The sequence below is a fragment of the Botryllus schlosseri genome, chromosome 16 (genome assembly GCF_051294905.1).
Source record: "Botryllus schlosseri isolate E-star chromosome 16, Bs_hap1, whole genome shotgun sequence".
In the NCBI taxonomy this organism is placed as follows: Eukaryota; Metazoa; Chordata; class Ascidiacea; order Stolidobranchia; family Styelidae; genus Botryllus; species Botryllus schlosseri.
Window position 1 is genome coordinate 15,457,084 of NC_137251.1, and position 23,837 is coordinate 15,480,920.

At 39.8% G+C, this 23,837-nt stretch overlaps 2 protein-coding genes across 7 annotated transcripts; both read left to right on the forward strand.

Moving 5' to 3' along the window:
- The first annotated feature begins 828 nt into the window (after positions 1-828).
- LOC145459061 (uncharacterized) lies at positions 829-6,447 on the forward strand. Of its 4 annotated transcripts, none has more exons than XM_080337652.1 (5): positions 829-1,749; positions 3,900-4,062; positions 5,669-5,721; positions 5,787-5,906; positions 5,967-6,447. In XM_080337652.1, the coding sequence occupies exons 1-5, from the start codon at positions 1,605-1,607 to the stop codon at positions 6,101-6,103; spliced, it is 618 nt and encodes a 205-aa protein (XP_080193778.1). In that variant the 5' UTR covers positions 829-1,604; the 3' UTR covers positions 6,104-6,447. The 4 variants fall into 4 exon arrangements, with proteins under 4 accessions (XP_080193778.1, XP_080193779.1, XP_080193780.1 ...); XM_080337651.1 differs by having other exon boundaries at positions 830-1,749; positions 5,784-5,906; XM_080337653.1 differs by lacking the exon at positions 5,669-5,721 and having other exon boundaries at positions 3,900-4,058; positions 5,784-5,906.
- Positions 6,448-9,601: 3,154 nt separating this feature from the next.
- On the forward strand, positions 9,602-23,746 carry LOC145458519 (uncharacterized). 3 transcript variants are annotated; one of them, XM_080336912.1, is made up of 14 exons: positions 9,602-9,907; positions 10,107-10,265; positions 12,344-12,496; positions 14,214-14,309; positions 15,739-15,820; positions 18,298-18,373; positions 19,014-19,072; positions 19,132-19,254; positions 19,322-19,421; positions 20,427-20,544; positions 21,105-21,359; positions 21,736-21,770; positions 22,360-22,589; positions 23,196-23,441. In XM_080336912.1, the coding sequence occupies exons 1-14, from the start codon at positions 9,869-9,871 to the stop codon at positions 23,291-23,293; spliced, it is 1,623 nt and encodes a 540-aa protein (XP_080193038.1). In that variant the 5' UTR covers positions 9,602-9,868; the 3' UTR covers positions 23,294-23,441. The 3 variants fall into 3 exon arrangements, with proteins under 3 accessions (XP_080193038.1, XP_080193036.1, XP_080193037.1); XM_080336910.1 differs by having other exon boundaries at positions 9,623-9,907; positions 22,360-22,593; positions 23,196-23,746; XM_080336911.1 differs by having other exon boundaries at positions 9,623-9,907; positions 19,162-19,254; positions 22,360-22,593; positions 23,196-23,746.
- Positions 23,747-23,837: the final 91 nt, after the last annotated feature.

Consider the following 23,837-nt stretch of genomic DNA (forward strand, 5'->3'; position numbering starts at 1 on the left):
ATATGTAGAGTCCGGAGCCCAATTCTTTTTGAAATGGATTTTATCAGTCTGGCCGCTTCTATCGAGACCAAAATCATTATTCAAGTCGAGGTCCCAAGGGTCGAACTGGGGCCCTAATTGTGTCCGGATTACCGAAATTTCGAAAATGTCAAATTTCAATTCGATTCTAATGAGATATATGTAGAGTCCGGAGCGTAATTCTTTTTGAAATGGATTCTACTAGTCTGGCCGCTTCTATCGAGACCAAAATCATTATTCAAGTCGAGGTCCCAAGGGTCGAACTGGGGCCCTAATTGTGTCCGGATTACCGAAATTTCGAAAATGTCCGATTTCAATTCGATTCTAATGAGATGTATGTAGAGTCCGGAGCCTAAATCTTTTAAAAAAGTGTTGTACTATTCGTCGTGATCATATATTCGAGAAAATGATGATTCTTCGTAGCAGCCGCCGGTGTCAAATCATTCCCGCACTCTTCGAAATATATTTATACCCAAGGATTGTCGATAGACATGGTCTGTTGAGCGTTATCACCGACACATTTCTTACGATTCAACTGCAAAATATTCAGTCAAACGGCTGTGTAGTAGGTATCTCTTCGTCTTCTTAAAATTGTTTTTTCGTCATAATACCTGGAAATACACCCGAAAACGGTCGTTTACCTGCATTTGTCATTGAATACATCACCAAGAAACAGTATGGCAAGAGGTTCCTGAATATGCCGATGTAATTTCCAAAGCACAAAATGTAATGACACCCGAGTATATTTTCATGATTCACACAATCACCGATTTTCGCCAAAAATTCTAATAGAATCACAGTGGTCGCGCGGGAGCTTAAAACGTTGATAGATGCATTTCTTTATCCTTTAGATCAGCGGGTCTCAAAGTGAGGTGCTTGAAAGCATCGGAGGGAGGCGCGAAGCCGCCTGAAAGAAATATTTCTTGAACTTGGATTCGCATGATTATATTGACCATCTGGAAATTTTGTCGTACTCCGCGATATACCAGCATCGCTGTGTATATACCGATAGTCGGAATTCCATATTTTAGAAGTGTCTCAACAACCATAGCGCCTTTCGTGCCACCAAACAATGCACTGGGATTGCAAACATTGTGGTTGCTCTCTTTAATGACCATAGTCCGTAAGGGGGTGCGAAATTTTTCACTGCAATCGAGGGGGGACGTCATTTTACCCAGGGATATCTAGAACTGAGTTCTAGATATCCATGATTTTACCTATTAGCTTGCAATACAAAAACAGACACACTCGTAGTAGTGGCATTGCTTTGAATTTATCACCGATATCTCTTTCAAAGCGTGATCCTATCGATATTACCAGCACCGATAAATGCGGCCAGGCTCTAATGATATCTACAAATGCTCACATTCTCATTCTCCCAGATTTACGTTGTCAATTTTGAGTCAAAATATCTCTAGTATATGCATCATTTTTTTCTGTCGTTTTTCAAAGCAAACCTGTAAATTTCTAATCATATATAAATAATACCAGTCAGCGTATACTTGTGATGGAATGAATTTTGATCGTAATTCCTATATGTCCAGGCACTATAGATACGTTGACTCAATGTTGTACGGTACTCTATCATGGAAATCAGGCAATTTTATGAAAGAGTAATAATTTTGGTATCCGAGAGGCCGCAACTTTATGACAAATCACACTCAGAATACTACGACCATCAGGTGAGGACACGTATCTGGCGAGAAATTGCAAATACAATTGGATTTCCAGGTATGCGTACAATAGCATGGGCAAACTATAGTTTTTACTTATCAAATATTGTGAGTGTGAGTTGAGTTCTTGGATTAAGCTGAGTCACGTTCATTATTGATGAGGCCTTGAAGTCCTGGCATTATATCCTGTCTAGATCAGTGGTTCTCAACCGCTGGTACCGGTCCGAGGTAAGTTTCGAGCCGGTCCGTCAAATATAATAGAATTTTATATCTCGATTCAAAAACGCAAGAATTAAGTTGGATTGTCCAAGAATTAGGGGAATAAAACTATACATTCTAAATTTATTTAGAAGTTTGGAACATATTTGTCTGCATGGTGTCATAATAGAGGGTTCATGGTCTACTTGAGCGTACGTCACAATTGGTTCAAGTGTTTACGAATCTTTAAAAGTATGGGCTAGCATACAACTTGTTTCGCACAAGGTATATGTCAAAGCTATTATGGAGACTATTAAACAGAAACTTTGTTGAATTCTGCAATAGAATCACATATAAATATGTAGCGTAAAAAGGGCAGTACTAGATGAAATTTCCAATATTGCATTGAGGTGCATGCCTATGCTGTAATTAAATTTAGGGTTGTTGTTTGTGGTGTTCGTGATGTTTTTCCACTGCAATGGTCATTCACACCAGACCGATATCTTTATTTTGAATCAGTACTGCCGGCTTGTAGCACAGCCCACTTCTAGGCTTTTGAAGACACCTCACACACGGATGAGATACCAAGGAGGAACCTCAGCGGTTCGCTCGGTAGGATTTACCTCGTAATATTTTTGTGTAACATTCGCAGTTACAGTAATCTCAACATTTTGGATCAGAATTCCTTGATTTTCAACTTGCTATCACTCACGCATCAATGCATCATGGTGGCAACAAGAAAGGGAAATTTAACATGAAACTAAAATGAACCAATCGCCAAAGATTATAAACGTTATTCTCATTGCTTGAAATATCACAATTTTCCTATTGCATCGTTTCTATCGCTGCGAATTGCTTGACTGGCTCTGGCGAGGTCATGAACCTATTCTTCTGGGCTATGGCAGAGTTAGCTACACCGTTAGGGTGAAATTGCTCCGGAGCTCCAAATATTGTAACTTGTGGGTCAAAAAATACCCTCAGACCCACTAGAATTTTCCATGCAATTTCTGTCATTGCTGCGAAATTGTATAGTACTTTGATCGCACTCAGTTACCGTATTTAAAGAATGAGTACTGTCTCTCTTTTGATAGGGCAATATGTTCCACTAGCATAATATGACGTTGCGCTGTCGCAGGTGATGCTTGGCCCGTGTGTGCCTCATCTGAGCCTTACCTCTCCTTTCGCGCTTCATTTTCGTACAATAAATCGCAAAATTCCGTGATTCCAGGAATATAAATGTTTAAGATCTAGTCATTCATAAACATCGATAGAAGATAACAATAACAATTGAAGGTTTCACAAAGGCACTGCCTCAATTGCCTCCCCCTAACTACACGACACTGACTTTTTTCGGTTTGTCATGCAAATTTTTGCAAGCTTTTTCGATTTTTTTACTGGAATTATTTGGCACTGTATGTAAACAGATCGCTTGGTTGTTTCACTGTTGTTTAAATTTAAGGCCCATTCTGATTTTTCGTACATTCAGGCTAGACCTCCAAAAATTATATTTTCACTGGGTCAATTTTTTCACACTGAGTTTTTCTACAGTGCAGGATCGATTCGAGTATCTCATACCCTAATAATTTCAAGGAACTTGTCCATAAATGCAAATTTTTAATGCAAACTGCAACTTTTATGAAAAATAAATGCAACTTTCCGCGGTTTTGACTACAACAAAACTTGCCCTAGTAATAACACACACTAACAAGGCCAAAGTATTGTGATGGTTGCAATTGTCTCTTCTCCACAAGTTGATTTAGGCGGAGTGCGAATGAGTCGAATGACGTATAAAGTATTTATTCAAGCATTCGATGAAGATATTTGTTACATTAGAAAAAATTACGTTGACGATTTGTGAAAACTGAATAAAAATGCATTTACTGCGTGCCATCTCAACAGCAGGTTACAAGCTACTGCTCTACAGAATTATTGTGTCGATCAGGATCAGCCCTGCACTGTTTGATATCCGAATGCATTCTTACTGACTAACCGGTGTTGCTCTTTGGACAGTCACTGCTGCGAACTTGAGGAGAAGATGGACGTGTCTGCGTCAACAATACCTTGTAGAGAGGAAAAGGTTTGCCTCTGCTGCTCCTGGAAAACCGTTACCTGATGCTACTGTGCGGTTCATGGCAATGATGGCATTCCTCGAACCGCATATCAATGAGCGTAGGTTAGTGGAAATGTTTCGGACATAATAGTTCTATAATCACTCCCAGACCTGGTCTGGTCAATAATGAAATACTACATTTTCGTAATGCTCGAATAGATATTGCCCCATTGCATTACTTTCTCGCGTGGTTATGTATTTAAACCAGTGGTTCCCAGCCTTTTTTGATGTCGGAGCCGCATTTCAAACTTCACAGTACGCATGAAAACACAGAGTACTTACAACAAAGATTTGGAGGCAGCTAGCCTACCTCTGGATCCCACCATCCATCCAATTCGAAATCATGCACATAGACTTCTATAGATTCTATATCGGTATATAAACGCAGATTGGCGAGTGATATACATTGAAATAACTGAAAATGCATATCATTACAACAGCATACTGCATATGTCGTTATGTGATAGCTCCTTCGTACATTCCAGCATTTAATGTACAAGTGGATTATACTATACGTTTAGTAATATTGGTAATATTTACTTGACAATCAGCCATTACTTTGATGTCAGTAAAATTATGTCAAAATTTACTCTTCGCAGAGTCGATCTATAAAGGTCTATGACCAGCAGAACTCAAAATATATCCATGCGTTTGATGCTAGTTTGAGAGAATTCTCTTTTCCGGTTTTCAGAAGCGACCTTGGATGGCTTTGGGCATAACTAATATCCCCTATGTTAGCATGCATATACGGAAATTGACTATAACTATTCATAGAGACAAACAACAACCGTTCGCATTTTGCGGCATATTCAGAGGTTGATCAGACCCGCTAGCTTGGATGGATACGCTTGCTGCTCTGCTGGAATCACTGATTTAAACAGATTCCACTCTTACTTTACAACTACCTCTTACTCTTCCGATTTTATATAGGAAGTAGCAAGTATTTTTTGAGTGTTGATAAAACTTTTTTGAGTGGAATTATTGTAACAAATGGGCGAAAGTGCCCCTCCATAACTGTAACCGAATATATTGCTTAAAATTGCACATATTTGTTGTGTCATTATCCATTTTGCATCTTGCAAATTCCAAAGTAGACATGCCTAATTAACTAATAAAAGTAGGCGACCCTTTGGCCATCTTCTTGAAATTACTTACTTGACTACCTTTTAGAAAATTATTTTCTACATCCGCTTGAAGTAATTATGACATGTCTTGGTAATCATTACTTCTACTGGTATGTACAAAGTTACTTGTACTTCAGCACCCACTGTAACTAATTTGACCACCTCTGATCACACTACAGACATTCCAGTGCACCTCATCTTTCTATTTGAAGTAGTTTGTCCAGTCTAGCAAAGCACTCCTTGTCTGCTATTTAAATACATTTCATCATGCATTAAAGCTGAAAAGTGTCCTTGTGGTATATTACTGATCTTTGAAAGATTGTTTTGTTTTTGTATGTCCTTGATTAGAGAACGGTTTTGTAGATTCCTTTCAATTGAGCAAAACAATGCTAAGATATGGCATAAATATGTTCGTAACATATCAGATTTGTTGCATATGTTGTCGCTGAGGTTCTATCATATTGTTTAGATCAGAACTTTTATCTTCAGCCATAATTCGCATATTTTGTAGTCGTGTACAAAATGTTTAATCATGTTATGTTCAGAAACCCGTCAACTATACAGGAAGATGAAATCTCAATTACAAATATTTGGTCATGTACGTTAGTTGTGCCATCAAGTTGTAGACGAAATATTAATTAGTAATATTTTTACCCACAGCAGCAGCAGATCATCACGAAAATTCTGTCCAAACTCAACGTTCTTCAAGGAAAACACCTGTGAAGTCGAATGAAGATGGAGCACTTTGCCGTACACTTGATATTGTGGAAAAGAATGAAAAATGTAACTCCGTGATTTTGGTCTGAATAGTCTTGTATCATCTAGCATTGTACTTCGAAACAGATCAGGGATATGATTCAGAAGAACTGTTCATGCTTTCCATGGCGAGGGAAGTGAAAAAAGTGAAAAACCAAAAAAGAAGGAACGAGCTCAAATTGGAAATCCATACATTGGTATCCAAGTATACTAATGACGAGTAGATCACGATGCTGGAAGACTCGACTTTCGTACGCACGCGTGTCTTGCCAACAATATTTTTATTTTTGACAACCTCTCAGAGGACTCGGAGAATGTTGCCAGCCCGAGCAAAATGTGTTTTCCTTTACGAAGTTCACGATCAAAATGGGTGGTGTGAAATGTATGTTTTGTACCGTGATATATGGAACTATAGTTTTATACTATTTTTCTGTGTATCCCTGGCGTCATAGTCTGCACTAAATGCCAGTTCACGAAAGCATAAAACGAATTTCTTTTGACTGCAGTGTGGTGAATAATGGTATTTTGCACGCTTTGTTAACTGAATAAAGTTGACAATTTTACACAATATGCAGCAACTGCTTTGTCTTTCGGCCTTTCATGTTCTCTAGTTATCATAGTTTATCATTGAGGATTTTTCACTGGACACTACCTCTTGGGTACTGACCAAGGTCAAGGGCTCCCAGTTACTCCCAGCGTTTACCCGTCCCTCGTTGAGTTTCTTCACTTATACATTCAGAGCAATGGGCTGGGTAAGTGCACCTTACCAAGCAAAGATAACTCTTTCAGGGACTCACGCCAGCACCTCCCACTTCAGTTGCGTTTCCGTACTGGGCCCCGAAGTGCCAATCTCTGCGTCGAACATCCGCATTGCGGATTTTGCGTCATTTGGCCCGTTTTGTTTCTTCCTGTCGTAGCTATAAAGGAGGACATTTAGGTGTCATCGGAAGACATTTTCTATTCCCTGAAAGAGGAAGACACAGCAACCCTTGTTTAGCTGCTGTTCACATGGAACCTCTCTCCACTTCGACCCTCACAGCTCATTTGAATATTTGCTACTGCAAGCAAGGGCGACTTGCTGATGGCTTTTGTCCATAAAGTTTCAATTTGGTCTGCTAAAACAGGTGTAACGTTCGAAAAGCAGGATTTTCTGGATTAGCAGGATACGTCATGGGTAGCCTAAGGGTGGGCACAATGATCCGAGTACTCGAATCTGAATCGAGTGTTTATTTTGTTGATTCGAGTCGAGTAGTAAAAGACGATTTTTCAAGTACTGAAATTACACGCTTCTCTTAACTGACAGTTTATTTGCGAACGAGAATTATAGTTTTGATACTAATTTTCACTGAGGAAGCATTGAAACCTAGATTGGCCGTGTCGCAGCATCCGAGACATAGTGCAAAGCGACGGACGTTACTGGAAACAACACATTCCCGAAGTCATGATCATCCCACAACATTTTCAAGAAGTGCAATGAATTCCGGATGGTCGGAAAATACCAATGTATCTCTAATGTAACGGATAACGGGCATTATGTTCTTTATGGTGGCATAAAAGGTACATATTTGAAATTTGACATAGTGCTTTCTGTTGTGACGTAATAATGAGTGATACTCGAATACTCGACTCGACTTGAAGCATAATACGTGATTCAGAATGGAGTCACTCAGGTACTGGATTTTGCCCAGCCCTAGCCATGGGCTGCTGGATTACGATATGAGAGGTAATTGCTAGATTGCGAAACGGTAGTTTCAAACGTTATCGTGAGCCATATTTACTGATCATCCCACAACATTTTCAAGAAGTGCAATGAATTCGGGATGGTCGGAAAATACCAATGTATCTCTAATGTAACGGATAACGGGCATTATGTTCTTTATGGTGGCATAAAAGGTACATATTTGAAATTTGACATAGTGCTTTCTGTTGTGACGTAATAATGAGTGATACTCGAATACTCGACTCGACTTGAAGCATAATACGTGATTCAGAATGGAATCACTCAGGTACTGGATTTTGCCCAGCCCTAGCCATGGGCTGCTGGATTACGATATGAGAGGTAATTGCTAGATTGCGAAACGGTAGTTTCAAACGTTATCGTGAGCCATATTTACTATGATTAAATATTTGAATTTGTTAACAATGCGGTGTGAGCGGAACCAAGCAATCCGGTACCTAAATGATATTCACTGATATTTTCGCGAAAACATAGTTGTTACCCCACAACTACTGTGCGTGAAGCGCAACAACATTTCTGGGCTTTATTTGACTTTTATGGATATTAAATGTTGGTACTCCGTGAAAACAGTCCCGAAATTCCTCAGGCTATCCCTCGTATTGGGGGACTAAACTACTTCTGCTTGACAAACTGAAAATAGCGAAAAGTAAGTAAGTAGATCAAAAAATATTATGAAGTAGAAGTAGATGTAGAAGTAGAGAAAATCAGATCTACTTGAGTAAGTACCAGAAGTAGAGGAAAACTACTTGATTACTTCCAAAAAGTAGAAGTACTTCGTTACTGACCACCTCTGACGAATACACAATATGTACAATATATACAGCAGTTTAACAATGTCTCATATGTAACATGAAAATCACAATTTTCAACAGATATTGGGTGGTAATTGTCCGTAGGCTTATACAAGATGTTTTTTGGAAAGTATTCATGTAATTATGGCCTAATTTTACAATTAAAAAAAACACAATTTTTTTAAAGCCTTAATTTTGTTTAAAACACTTCGTCTTAAACACCATTTGTTTTGAATGCAACCCTATATGATCTAATTAAAAGACGTATGCGAGTCATTTCGGCACCCTTCAATCTTTTCATTATATCACAATCTCGTCGTGCTTTGATTTGATCAAAATATTAATAAAATAATGATGGTGGAATGTGATTTCAGAAGTCCTTCTTCAAGAAACTCGCATGACACGCGGATCACATGTGTGGAAATGGTAATGCCATAAGTTATATTGATTATAGTCGAGTATATAGTGAGAGCTGAGTATACTGAATATATACAATCAGTGGTGGCTTTTGGGGTGGGCCAGGTGGGTGGTCGCCCGCCCCCCTGGTCGAAGGGCCCCCTCTTTGGTTTTAGCGTCTTTTTCAAGGTTTGTAGCGAATAGACGTGGAAATTCTTGTACCAATCAAGAAGTTGATGATTGCATTCAGAAGAATCAATCATCAAATCTCTGCATTTGATATAAATGTCCCATGTCACGACAATCATCAAGTCTCTGCAGTCTGCATGCCTGATAGGTTGCTAGGCGAAAGGGGGGCCTGGGGGGCGAAGCGAAGTGGACGCTAAATAAGGTGTGAAAGAAATCAAGATCTTATGAATATATAGGCCTACAGTTATCCACCCCTTGCCAATAAAGTAAGATTTAATTTATTACCGAGAATTATTGTTTCAAGACTATAGTTTCAATCGCGGAAGACTATGTTGAAGGCTACAAGCATAGCATATAGTAGTAGGCTATAGACTACGTGACAAAATCACATATCCCTGAAGTCGTGACCAATCAACAGCATTGTCGCAAAGTGCAATGACATAGGTATGGTCACAGAAATACCAAATTATATTTAATGTGATGTGATGTAGAACAGTCATTATATTCGTTGGGGTCGCCTACACCCTACATATTTGAACTTTCCACATTCATACTTCTCTAGTGACGTCATAATGAGTGATACAGGAATATTCGACTCGACGTCTGTACAAGATTCAGAATCAAATCACTCGATATTGCCCAGCGGTCAGCCCTGGTCAGAAGAAGGCGATCAGATCAGGTCAAAACCACATACAAAATAAATGCCGCTCCGATCCAGACAAATCGTACGAAAATCATTGTTTCGTTACGCGTGACGTAACCAACAGGCTCGAACGAAGAACATTGAGCGTGATAACCACGTTTTGACGCTACTCGACTTCCGCTATACAGGCTTACTGGTGGAGTCAGCCTGGAATGATAAAAGATTCTTCAAGATGTCCAAGAAATTCTTTCAGGATCTTACCAGCGGCAAAGTAAGTATTAAAGATTAGAGCAGTTGTCCTTGTCCCCCATTCTCCCGTAATATTAGACTTGTATATATTTGCTGTATGTGTAGCCTGATTAGTGATTAGCCTAGATTCGCCCGTCGAATTCTCAGCATCTAATTTCAACTTTGAATGGTGTCGCGTCATAATCCGACCGGTAATAACTGAATATTTTCCATTTTACTAGGTGGATTGCTTTCATGCCGCTGAAATTGTGCATTATTTGCATCAGCAGTGGTTGAACCGGGAATACTGCGACTTGAAAATTGTGGTGGAGAATCACGAATACTACGTCCACAAGTGCGTAGTCGCTTGCTTTTCGGCGTTGTTCTGCGACGAAGTGAAAGTATGTAACTGAATTATCGCTCCCATTCATAATACCAATCTATGCCATCAATTGGTATGGCATGGATTGGTTGAGAGTCAGAAAGACAATGAATTGATTAGTTAGGCCTACTTATTACTTGTTATATATTAGGCTATGGATGTTATTCTTTCTATGTGCAATTGTGCATTTTGTTTCTGTCTTAACATGTTATGAATATATGTTTAAATCTTATGAATAAAAATGTAATCAATAATTATAGGTGTACATTTTAATAATAATATATTTCTGCCATGAATATATTATTAAAATGTAGCCTATAATAAAGTTCTTTACCCCAAAGAGTCTATTCAATTATAGGTGTGTGTAACTGCGTATTTATAATTTCACTAATACAAACTAATCAGATTGAAACATCTGTACGAAATGTGAATAGTAGGCCTACATAGGCTACCGTAATATTTTCTATAACTGGGTGAACGTTGATTTTGGTATGAAATATGGTAAATATAATTGTAAATCTCGTGCTACCAAGGCCTATGGATTTTAGATTTATATTATGAAATGCACATGCACACATTTTTTATACTTGCAGTTAGCCCATAGTTCAGGGGCGGGCAACTTCTTCAGTCGGTGGGCCGGATATAGGTAAAGTAAGTAGGCTACTTGGCGGGCCGGATTGCTGAATCGATTTATTCGCCCATTTATCCACATATACAAGGAATAAATTGTAATTAATGAATGTATTTTAACAACAGCAATGTCACTTCAAAGCCATTTCTAGCTGATAATGACGAAGAAAACGTGGATTTGAGAATAGCATTGCCATACAGACACCTCATGTCTGCTTCTCTCTGATCGATCAACACACTGTGCAATCCTTAATTAAGATTTCAAGGCGTTCTATAAGCCCGGTACCCCAGATTTACCAAGATATCAATTCATTAGCGTTGAGTAGGTGACGAGATTGCGTCGTTGTGTGGCTCAATTATTGTCGATATTGAATTCAGGCGGCCCGCGTCCTCTACGAAATTTGAAAAGTGGCCGCGACCCGTTTTGTGTTGGCGACCCCTGGTATAAGCGGTGTCTTGCAAAAGCCTAGAAGTGTGCCGTGCTACAAGTTGGTGGTTACGGAATCAAAAATTAGAAATATAAGCCTTGTGTAAATGACCATTGTAGTCGACAAACACCATGAATATCACAAACGACATTAGGGTTGAGAGTACATCGTAATTGCCGATAATGCAAGTCTCCTCGCTTCGACGTTGTGCGTAAGCTCTACTCTCGCACGCTGCGCATACACGTTAAATAACATACAGTCACTAAGATTTGGCGTAGTAAGCAAGTATAGTGGGGAATCTCGGCAGACGGGCCGCGGGCCACATCATCATGTGAGACGGAAAACTGTCCTCGGGCCGGACCAAATCCCTTCGCGGGCCGGATCCGGCCCGCGGGCCTTATGTTGCCCGCCCCTGCCATAGTTGGTGACTCCAAAAAACTTTAATCAGGCGTTGACTGGAACTGTAAATTTCGACTCGCATTAAATAAAAGATCCATTGTCTTTCTATTGATTTGTTCAAATTGAAATGAGAGACTGGATCTTCCTTCGCAGCCCCTATATTTTCATCTAGTAGCCTATTATTGGAACCCTAGCCCGTAGAAAAGAGTGAATAGGCCTAGCCTATTAATAAATCCCAAGCAATACACAGTAGTAGGAGTGTGACTACAGTTTTATTGTATGCTAGTAGGTAACCCCAATCACACTATGATCTAAAAAGATTAAGAAATACAAGCTAACAACGTAGCCAGGCGAGTACGTGCGAAGCGCGATGTCTGTCACGGTCGATTAGTGTCTAATTACAATGAGCCATAATCGAGAAACTAAACAATCACCAAATAACGAAATTGAGATACATCACCTGTGTACTAAACTTTTTCCTTGAATCATTCATATTTTCTAGATTCCATATTATTGATTGAGTTTTGCAGAATATCTACTAATATTGTTGAAGATGGCATGTTAAGATATTGCTAGTTCCAACATCCTCCCATATATTATGAAATGTGAAGTCACAATATTTTGTTGCTATTATGTACAGAAACTCAACACAATAACGCTGGATGTTACAAAGTACGGCTTCGAGAAAGTACTAGAGTTCATGTACAAAGGCAAAATGTCAAAACTAGCCTCTATGGATTTAAAAGAATTCCAAGAAATAATGAAAGCGGCCGACGCACTGAATTCAGCGAAGGTAAATTGTTCAGCTAATCTTTGATAAAGGTTGCATCTTCAAATCCTTTGTAGCGTGGCAGTGATCATTAGGGTTGTCCAAAATTTGGAAAATCTCAAAAAAGATGCGTATCCATGTCTCATTCTGTAGATTATTGATAAAAAACGTCAATGAATCTGCAATAAGCTTACAGGAAAGTCGTTAACATTTGTCTAATTGCGTTTGAAAGTAGCTGCCATAGAGTGGGCGTGTTAGCGACCATAGAACGGCGAGAACACTAGTAATCACGAAATCACATCTCTTTATTGGTTAATCAGCTATGCTTCAATGATCACGACCACGGCGGCTTGCTGATTATGTGCTTCTACTAGTTCAAGAAGTACGCTAACGGCAATGATGATTCTGTAAGCGTATTGTACGTTGGTGATTAAATAATAAAATGATACACTTGGTCATTGAATTTTTAGTGTTGAAACTAGATAACGATAGGTTCAGAACAACAATACCCTCTTGCAGGCATGACAGAGGTGAAACAGCGAATGCTTGTGAACTTATAGATACCATAAATACCTATTTGATATGATTGAGATTACGCCAAGTGCTTTTCTGGGTGCAGTGCAGGTAAAGTATATTAGTTATCGCCAAACTGGTGCAGCACACCATGTGAGATGGATTCTGGATACAATCCTGTATGCTCAGAAGATATGTGGGCCGACCAGGTAGCTTACATTGGGACTCTAAAGAAATGTAACTACCGCACCGCTTCAATACATACTTTTTTATGTCCATGTCTGGTTTGATTCAAGCATTAGTCGTGATGCAGCCGGTAATGATCTAAGATTCATTATGGACATGCTAAACAATGCAAGCGAAGTCTTTTTGCTGGTCATACCAGCATAGTCTATACTTCCCTTTAGACCTTTTTCCGGGGCATCATTGGGGACTCAGACAGCACTCGCGGGTATGATTCATTATGCTGCAAGAATGTGACAAGTGTCAATCATAAATTGCTGATTCATCCAGCCCGTACAGCTTTTAAGACTTCAGTTATATAGGCTACCGCGACAAGATAAGATCAGACACAGTAGTGTCAATGTCAAGTTTTATATTCGTATTCAATCATGGAACATCCCTTCTGAAACTAGAAGTTCGTTCGCCACTTGCATAAGCGCCTTTGCAATATTTCTTCTCGTGTTTTTGTGCTTTCCCTCGATAAAAACAAGGCTTACAGGCTACAACGGTAGCCTTCACAATAAGCCATCAAGTCATGTATTTAAGGTTTTTGTGAAGCAGCTGTTAATTGTTCATCATGTATTTCGTCACTCAACATGTTCTGAATTAATCTTAATTCATTATCTGCGGACCAACCTATAATGCGCTTACAGGATCACCGCCGTTAGCCGACTCCTTGGTCAGCTGATCAGCATGCCGCCACCGTCGTGATCATTGAAGCATAGCAGATTAGCCAATCAAGCGCCGTGATTTCGTGATTACTAGTCTACTTGCCGTTCTATGGTCGCTGACACGCCCACTCTACGACAGCTACTTTCAAACGCATTTAGACAAATGTTAACGACTTTCCTGTGAGCTTATTGCAGGTTCATTGACGTTTTTTATCTATAATCTATAAAATGAGACATGGATACGCATAAATTTTGAGATTTTCCAAATTATGGACAACCCTATTGATCATGCTTGCCGGTTTAATATGAGACTTTTGTTTGTGTTTTTGTTTTAGGTAGTCAAATACTGTATTCAAGAGAGGAGCGATCTGGTTCAGTCACTGAATAAGAATCGCAAGCTTGACTCCTTGCCTGACAAAGAAGATTCCAATGTAGGTAAATCATGATACAGGATCAATGCAGCATACATTTGAGTTAGGATACGTATCAAGTACCGTACCATACTATAGAATTTATCTGCCCTTTCTGTTTGCAATATACTTCATTGCATTCGCCCTTCTCCGAGCATTTATGTGACCACATCATCATCATCATTGGTTTATTAGCAATTTTATCAGTTCAATACACCACAAAAAATGCGATACAATGAAAAGACAGGGAGATGTCGAAGCGACAAGGAGTAGTCTATGGAATCTGACACCCACCTTGGCCTAGGCCAGGGGTCACCAACACGCGGTCCGCCAGGTCATATTTTGCGGCCCGCCACATGATTTGAGATTTCGGAAGAATGCTAAGAAAACATTTTGAAATTCTGAAATTGACGTGCAATTGCCCAAACACTTCCAATACCGAGACGCCTAGAAAACTGATTAGGGAAGTGGTTCTAAAACTCGGATTCATAGTTATAGCTAGTGCTCTGTGTATAATCCGGAATTCATGTTATAGAATTTTCTCGTCAACATTCATAACCTTCCATACCATCAAACTATCCGTTCGGATAGCCAGCATTATGGATGCATTTTGTGATATGACGATAAGGGGGCGCGAAATTTTTCAGTATCATATCAAAAAAGGTTTGAGAACCACTGGCTTAGAGCTTACCCACAAGATTAAGCTTCAAGTTGGGATGGTCTTTCAGCTAGTTACGTATCTCGCTAGTCCCAAAAAGCGTTTCTAGGTATCGTGCACAGCTCGCAGTTTAAAATAAAATGAAATTGATGACAGTGATACTTTGTTGTATTTTTATTCCTTTAATAAAATATTACTTTTTTGTGCTCATATACCCATCGCCTATGTTAGGTAGAACAGCGTTGTACTGACGTAAAGTTTTAAAACGTGGTTGCCCAATTTATATCGATATTGAATTTATGCGGCCCCTGGCTGCTACGAAATTTGAAAAGTGGCCTGTGACACGTTTTGAGTTGGCGACCCCTGGCCTAGGCGATGTAAAGAAGAGGCATGCACACTGAATGAAAGTAAAGAATATAGTATAGAAAAAGAAAGCGACAAGAAATAGGGCGGCATGTCATGGGAAGCGAGATCGATAGGTCAGTCGTGGTCCGGTAATCTTGAGGATGGACAACTATCAACTCATATGACTTGGATGAGTCATGCACAATGAGTCGGGCACAAATCAAGTCACTGCATGAAGTCATTTTCAAGAGTCAATTTCCCTATTTAAGTAAATGATTCGAGTCGAGTTCTCCAAAATCGGAACATCGTGTCAAGTCCTTACAACCCTGTGAGAAAGTTGTCACAGAAGATGAAGTTACCTCCTGGACTCACCTATGATGTACTCACATAATTTGAATGTGTTATGATAATCCTTCGTGACTTCTAAGGTTTTTTAATCAAATTTAGACTAGCGGTGAAAGAACTGGAGATGCTCATGTGACGGGCAACGATTTGCCACAATCATCGTCTAAAGAAGACAATGTTCTAGGTAAGGATGCTACAGGTACTTCATCTGTGCAGTTAAAATTGAAATTCTTGTGGCTTTGAATATTCAGGATTATTTTATGGTGTAACGGTAACTGTTATTATTGGTACAGTATTTTTTGCAGACCATACCAGAGGTGATCATGATCAGTCAAAAAGTTTGATGTACGTTTTTGAAGTACCCAAGTAGGTTTTGCCCACTTAGACTACTTCCTCGAGCGGTTACGATTTAAGACTACTTCTGTTTCTACTTCACAGTTTTCCCTTTTGGGCAAAACTTCACCTAACTTAATTTATTACTGGGAAATCACTGCTTGTACTTGTAGGCTACTTGAGTAAACTTTCATATCATTACTTCTATGTGCGTACGAAATATGAATACTTTGACCCCCTCTGTGAGTTGGTTATTGGCAAGAGATGTCTGAGAGACTCTACACCAGGGGTTACCAACGCGGTTCCCGCGGGCCCCAGGTAGCCCGCAAGGACCATCGAATAGCAGCATTTACCAATATTCGTAAGATTATTACCAATGAGCTTCAAATATATGTATATATAGATTGATTGATTTAGCGATTCTTGTTTCAATCACACTAACATGTAACTTACAAATGACAACACATATATATAAACACTTGAAATGATGATATCAAATATCCTCAATTACAATTAGTAACAGACCAACATGTAATACAATCACAAGATATCGAAGACGTATAGGATACGGCACACTACCTATATAGGGGACATTACGGAATGCCATCCACGGTCTTCTTAGTATGGCGGGGGGTTCCGTTATGGTAGCTCGACGCCCAGCACAATGCCAAAGTAGTAATCAACATTACTATTCGGTAGCAGAAAGCCGTAAAGTACTAGCAGATTTTCAATATCTGTATGCCCGTTATGTATTGCATCTTTTGACACAGCTTGTTTCTCTTACACTCAGCGTCGTTTAGTACCATGTTTCTAACTTTCTGTAATCGTTGCTGCTGTCCTGTATAATGAAATCTGCCAGGCTGAACAGTTGGATATTGATATTGTAACACTGCAAAATGACCTCCACCTCAAAGCCCACCAGGCTGCAGCAAACTTTTGGTGCCTTGTTGACACGGAAATGTACAGTTGTGTATGCGCAGCAGCTATGAAAGTTGCAAGCGTGTTTCAGCTGTTTGGTTCAACTTATCGTTGTGAATCAGCTTTTTCGGACATGAACGTCATCAAAAACAAACACAGAACACCCCCCACTGATGCACATCTGGAACGCTCATTCAGAGTTGCAATGTCTAGTTACATACCAGAGTACAGCGCACCAGTTGATATCATGCAGTGTGCCAGGCTTCCCACTGACTGATATAGAAACAGATAACGTGATATCCAGTCTAAAGTGTGACATGATTTATTTTAAAATTTGAGTTGACTGTTGTATAATTTATACGAACATGATGCGAAGTAATTCATGATTTCTGAAAGTCTCAGTTGCTAGCTAGTTGAAATGAGATGCTTTGATTTAAAAGACTCTCTTAGAAGTCTTACCGCAAGGTGATTCTTGTCCAGTGTGCTATGAATATCAAAGCAGAAATTCAGTCTGGTACGGGTAAACGGTGGGAGTAAATGGTAGCTCGTCGCTTCAATCAATACCCAAGAAGTAATTAATAAAACTGATTGAATTCGCACTTGGTTGCAAAAAGGTTGGTGACGCCTGCTCAGACACAAACCGCCTAATACACAACTATCCCCTACACTAGTGGTTCCCGACCTTTTTGACCTCGCGGATCGGTAAAACAAATGTTGCGGACCAATGAACCTTCAAAAATATAAATTAACCCTAACTTTAATGCCGAAAAATGCCTGCTACTCAAATTCAATATTGGAAATTTCATTTAATGCTGCCGTTTTTTATATTATATATTTGGACATGTTTCTATTGAAGTTGCCGTGAGAAGCTACCAAAATATGATAAGATCACTAACTTGATTGTGATTGTTTGGTTCTTGTGTAGGAAATGTTACTTTGCTATAATTTCTAAAGCCTCTGTTACAATGCCTAGTGTTGCTTGATCACACTCGGACTTTAACGGAGTTTTTGTAAAAGTTTCAGTAGCTATCACGTATAACTTTTGCGAGACGAGTTATAAACTACTTTTAAACAGTACAACACTTGCAGCATTGTGACGTGCGCTCATAGGCCATGAACTGTCTATTAAGACACCATGGACAAAATAGGTTCCAAACTTCGAAATAAATTCATACTATGATGCTTTATTTCTCGAATTCATGGACGAGCGTCCAAAATCTTTTGAAATAGAAAATTCTAATATATATGACAGACCGGCAGTAAACTTGCTGCCAACCGGCAACGGTCCGTGTACCGGAGGTTTGGAACGATTGCCCTGCACCATTTCCGTATAGTTTCGACACGCTATCGATTGCTCTACATATGGTCCAGTCAAATTTTACAGCATTGCATCTATTCCTACTTCTTTAGCATCAGCCATCCATTCATCACCTCTCAACTTAGGAGAGGAATCTGCAAGCATGCGAAAAGTTGAAGGTCCAATACCGTAAGTGCGAACCGTAAAATCCGTTTGGTAGCAATGAACTTATCTCATATCCAAATGGACAGGCATAATATGTGGAGTTTGGAAGGTCGCGGAATATATTGCGGATAATCTTGTGTTCCGTTCACCCAAGATGGACCACTTTGGTACATAGGATTTAGGTTGGGTTAATTCAAATAGCTTAGTGATTCCATTCTGAATCTAGTATTAGGTAGGGTTACCATATATTGGGATACTTAACAAATCACAAAAGTTAGGTTACTGGACCAGAAAACCGCTGATTCTAATATTTTGACGGGAAATCCTGTTGTAATGACTGAAAAAAAGTCATTTCTACGACTCGACTTCCGAAAGTGCTGTGGTGTTGGCTTTTAAGGGGAACGAATTTAGGCGTCCTCGGAGGACATTTTCGATTTCCTGAAAAATGAGGACATTGAACTCTTAGCACGAAGGAGCATATAATTTCAGTACTCTAAAGTCTAAAGAATAATTTCTCATGACTAGACTCTAATCTTAAGGACTAATACTTGACTTAGATTTAGTACTCTAATCAGTGTCGCCCAACACTAGTAACAATACTGACCAAACTTAACCGTAGGCCTAAAGATGCTAGCAGGAATTTTAAGGGGACTTTGCTCTTTAGAGAATCTCCGAGATCTCTCCTTCAAGGTGATGGGGAAATGTCCAAAGATCTAAGATCAGGTAATTGTGATTTGCCGTATGATTGTTTCCATGAGTTAGTCAGTCACACGTGAATACAGCTCTCTCAGTCGTAAACAAATTGCTGCCAGGAGAACAGCAGAGGAGCCCACTAAATATGACACCGCGCCCTTCTGATCTTGAAAGACAAACCGCAAATTTCTCATTGACTGCAATATTGAACGGTACGTCTGGAGATTCATACTCCTTGTATATTATATTCACGTGTATGCGGCTCTTCTCCATTTTTAGGGATGCACAAGAAATTTCAATGTTCTCTTTGCGAGCAGGCCTTCGTGTGTGACACTGTGCTTCAGCAACATATGGAAAAGCATAGACAGAAGCAATATAGGTATGTGCTGACCAATATTATATGTTTAGTTGTCTGGGCTGATTAACTTGAGAGTTCTGTTCCTGAGGTTGTTAGTTGGGCTGGGCTTAGAGTATAAGGGCAGGGTTGTAATGGATTTTTTGGTGACTCGAGTCAATTTTGGTATTGACTCGACTTGTACTCGAGTCATTGTGCATGGCTCGAACCAAGTTATGTGACCCGAGACTAGGACGTCCAAGACAGACATTTCATTTTAACTTAGAAGAATAGTAGAGTTAACACATTATTGGTATTTCGTCTATCCGTCCTCATACTTGAAAACATGGCCCGAAACTGTTAGGACTGAGAAAAATTACTATATTATGAATGCAAGCCATTCTATATCACTCGAGCAGAGTTGAAAACGGTGGGTTGAACCGGATTGAGTCGGACTCGAGTCAAAACACTACGAGTCGAACTTGACTCAGCATGATCAATTGAAAATGACTCGACTTGACTCGAGTCAAAACTGTGAAAGTGAGATTGACTTGTGACTCTGAACCTTGTGACTTGGTTACAACCCTGTATTACGGTATTATTATTATGACGTGACAACGGTATGATTGACATTTCAAATCCATATCTTTATGCGACCACAGCGGATATAATGCCAGTTCTGTGTCGCATTAAAGATTATTCCTTTTTTTTTTTCGACTACATGAATTTCGTTGGTTTTTGTGGCAATGTTGTGGATTGATCACGGCTTCATAGATATGTCATTTTCACTCTCGTGGGTAGATTTGTACTACTGCTTTGTTTGCTGCGGCGCGATCAATCAAGCTTGACAGCCTTCCACGGTGGAAAAGAGTATCGAAACTATAATATAGCATGCGTTGTGTTGTGTGTATAAGATATGTTGCGATTACAATCCCGAGACCAAATCAAGGTGCTCGGGCATGGTAGTATGCCGGCCGCGCCATTGCGACCGTTACGTCTCGGATTCTGGCAAAGATGTCGTCTCAAATCGTTTTGTAACGTGCTTTGCAGTTGTAACACGTGTGGTAAGACCTTCCGTTTTCAAATCGCGTTTCTCAGTCACCTGAAGGAACACATGCCAGGCATTCGGAATTGCGTCACTTGCAAGATATGTGGGAGAGGTTTCAAGGTACTTGGGATTAGCGGTAGAGTCGGATATTCCACATTATTGTTCCACATTATTTGATTAGAATTAGGATTACTGAATTTGTGAAAGCCCGAAGATTGCATTAAATTCCGAATTAAAGAGAGACAACACAAATCAATTTCACTTCATTTCAAAGCAGAGCTCATTCTCTTAAGCATTAGAATGGCAAATGTATGTACAGCAAGCTTGGCTCAGTTCGCACTGTACAGTTCTGCCGTTGCATTTTCAAGAAACAAAGATGTCACATAATTAAAATTGGAGCAAAGATACATTTCAGAAATTAGATTTGAATTAGGATTACAAACATAGCATACATTCGCATACAAACATTTCACAAATCAGATTAGAATTACGAGCTTGGCTCGTATCGCACTGTAGAATTCTCAGGTAGCATTTTCGGGAAAACCAGATATGAACTTACAATTAGAGCACTAAAACATTTCTCAAATTAGATTATATTACCGGCATTATGCTCTAATTTGTGACTAACTATTTGTCTACGGACAACACTACGATGTAATCCCGCGTGATTCCGTTCTCAGTTCAACAGCAGCTTGAAGCATCACAACGAGAGATGCCATCCCCAAGTGTTCAAAAAACCGAAATATCTAAAATTGCCGCGGAAGAATGTCGCTCCCGCGAAAGCGGCCCGTAAAATTGTCGGCGTCGACCTCTCTCTTCTCACGGACATGCTGAGCGAGATGAAGCCGACCGATGGAAAATATACTTGCCCGTTGTGCGACAGGGATTTCAGCCGCAAGTGGAACCTCAGATATCACATGCTCAAGCATTACGAAGTGAGTTTGCTTTTGTTCCGTTTACCGACGAGATCCAGAGACCGACCAGACAGCGTAATGGTGACGCGTCCGACTTCTTGATTGGTAGATCATGGGCTCAATCCACAAAAAAAAAACTATGAAATGATTGACTCGAGAGTGTATGAAAAATTAACAAGTAATTTCATGATTGAACTTGAGCCAAATACAAAGCAGATAAGTTGCGTGCATGTAAACTTGTAATCAAAGCAGTATTAAAGCAGAGTGTAAGAGCATTTGTTTAAATGAAATGAGTAATAATTGGTAAATTCATGGATAACTCTGTTAACTGACAAAAAATTTTGACGATTAGATAGTTTGTGACATCGGCGACTAACCCACATCGCTTCTATTGCAGGAAAAAGCGAAACGGCCGAAATTTAACTCGGGCAGGTACGATCATTTTTGCCTGTGATGACTGAATTACTGTGGCCTGTGGTCTGTATTGTTCTGCACATGTTCCAGCGGTAGTTAATATCAAAGTAATCCGACTGTTTCGGAGTACTCGGTGGGATCTGCCTTCATTCACCACCTGGTTGTGTGGCTCGGCTTTCATGGCTCTGATATATCGTGCCTCCCGGCTATGCTATGTTTGACGTATATTATATTTCTCTCAAATGCTGTTTTATAATGTGTGCTACTGATTTGCGATTGACAAACAAAGAGTCGCTCTCCACAATTTTCAAATGTTTTTGGCAACGCTAGGCCTAGATTACTTACTTTTTTAGATACTTGAAAATCGCTGCTTCTACTTTGCGTTAGTTAAAACTTGCTACTGCTTGTAAAATTTTCATTTTTTTTGCGGTTATTACTTGGCCATGTTTATATGTTCATCACATTGCTTCAAAGTTAACCATGGCCATGTTATGTCCGAAAGTAAATGAAAACTTAACATGATCAGGTAGTTTCCTCAGAATGTGTAAAATTGACATGTGCTTCTTATATATACTATTCAAATCGTATTGTGAAATCCTTCTGTTAGCGCAAAGACACAATCAACCTCACTCGAAATTGGGGCTGGTTCACCTTGTCACGCGCCGGGATCAGCTCACGAATCGTATGTGTCGACGACAAAGCCCGTCGCCTTGCTGACCAAAAAAGGCGCTCGCAGGAGCAGCGAGCCAACGGAAATTTCGCATTGGTGCGATCTTTGCGGGAAAGGTTTTAAGAGACAGAGGAACCTGCAAGGGCACATGGAGACGCACACCGGATGTGGGTAAGCTGTTTTGCATGCTTGGGCTATGTAACCGCCATCAACCGGGGTTTTTATTACTTTCACACGCTAGACCAGCGTTGTCAACCAGCAGAAGCCGTCGCAGAGCTAACTGGAATTTTTGAATCAATTGTAAAAAAATTTGATTTAAAAAAAAATATTACTGCCAACCCTATGAAATTGTTGAGTTGTCTACAAAAACGATGGAAAGCAAATTTCAACTCCAACCAGTAGCACCGAAGTTAGTTGAGTTTTTCAATAATAATTCTGGGATTTTCTACCGTCAATGCTATTTTTGCATATCCACAAGTTTCAACTTCAATAACCTCTCTTCTGCCGGTTGGGAGAAAGTCATTAAAAAGTTGTCATGCATCGTTCTTTTAGGCAACTTAATACTTTCATAGGGTGGTAAAATTTGACAATTTCAATTGACTCTGCGGTGGTTTCTACTGCTTGGAATTGAGCCAAATTTGGTGTGCAGCATTTTTGTCAGGCAACCTAACAATTTAATCGGTGAATTCCCGGAAGCCGGAATTTTATTTTTGAACAACCCTACTGCCACCTTTGCTCACGTCTCTGCCAGCGCCAAAAACCTATGCTTTCAGATTTCAATGTCCGATTTGCGGGCGCGCCTTCTCCCAAAAGGACGGACTGCACGGACACTTGTGGGTGCACGGCGGCTACACCGGCACCAAGGACATAGTGGGCAAGCGTCGTAGCCTCGCAGAACGCAGCAACGCCGTTAAAATCGAAGGGGCCAGCGTAGTGCTAGGACCTGATGATCATGACGAGAATTCTCTGGATCTAACTTCGCAGGAAACCATCCCGGATGATTTGAGCGATGGGGATGTGTCTGTGAAGGAAAATAACAGTGGCGACTCGTGTAATGTTGTTACTCCTGTTGTTGAGTCTGAGAAGTAAGGCACCAGCTGCTGTTTTGTATTGTATCATCAGTGAATTGTAAATACATTCTGAATCATGTCAAAAAGAGGTCACTTTCACTCAGTTGAAATTTGTTTTGCCCTCCTCCGCAGAGATAATTGTGTCCTTGAACTCATTTTAATGAGTGAGTTTTACTGGTTTTTTGTCGTTCTGAATTTTGATTTCGTTTCGTGCTGTTAAGTTTCTTTTCAAATACAGTTAAACGTGGATTGTATTTATGGTGTGAAATAGTGAATTCCATTGAAGAGATTTTTGGAGGTACAGAACTTCAATATGCAATTGAATAATATATTCATTGCAAGAAA

What these genes read in the sequence shown, in the direction of transcription:
- LOC145459061 (XM_080337651.1), top strand. Translation starts at nt 1,605, where the DNA reads ATGGAAATCAGGCAATTTTATGAAAGAGTAATAATTTTGGTATCCGAG. An exon ending in AAATACAATTGGATTTCCAG is followed by an intron (nt 1,750 to 3,899) that starts GTATGCGTACAA and finishes CTCTTTGGACAG; the next exon opens with TCACTGCTGCGAACTTGAGG. An exon ending in AATTACAAATATTTGGTCAT is followed by an intron (nt 5,722 to 5,783) that starts GTACGTTAGTTG and finishes TTTTACCCACAG; the next exon opens with CAGCAGCAGATCATCACGAA.
- LOC145458519 (XM_080336910.1), top strand. Translation starts at nt 9,869, where the DNA reads ATGTCCAAGAAATTCTTTCAGGATCTTACCAGCGGCAAA. An exon ending in AAAGTTGAAGGTCCAATACC is followed by an intron (nt 18,374 to 19,013) that starts GTAAGTGCGAAC and finishes TTTGCTCTTTAG; the next exon opens with AGAATCTCCGAGATCTCTCC. An exon ending in GTCCAAAGATCTAAGATCAG is followed by an intron (nt 19,073 to 19,131) that starts GTAATTGTGATT and finishes ACGTGAATACAG; the next exon opens with CTCTCTCAGTCGTAAACAAA.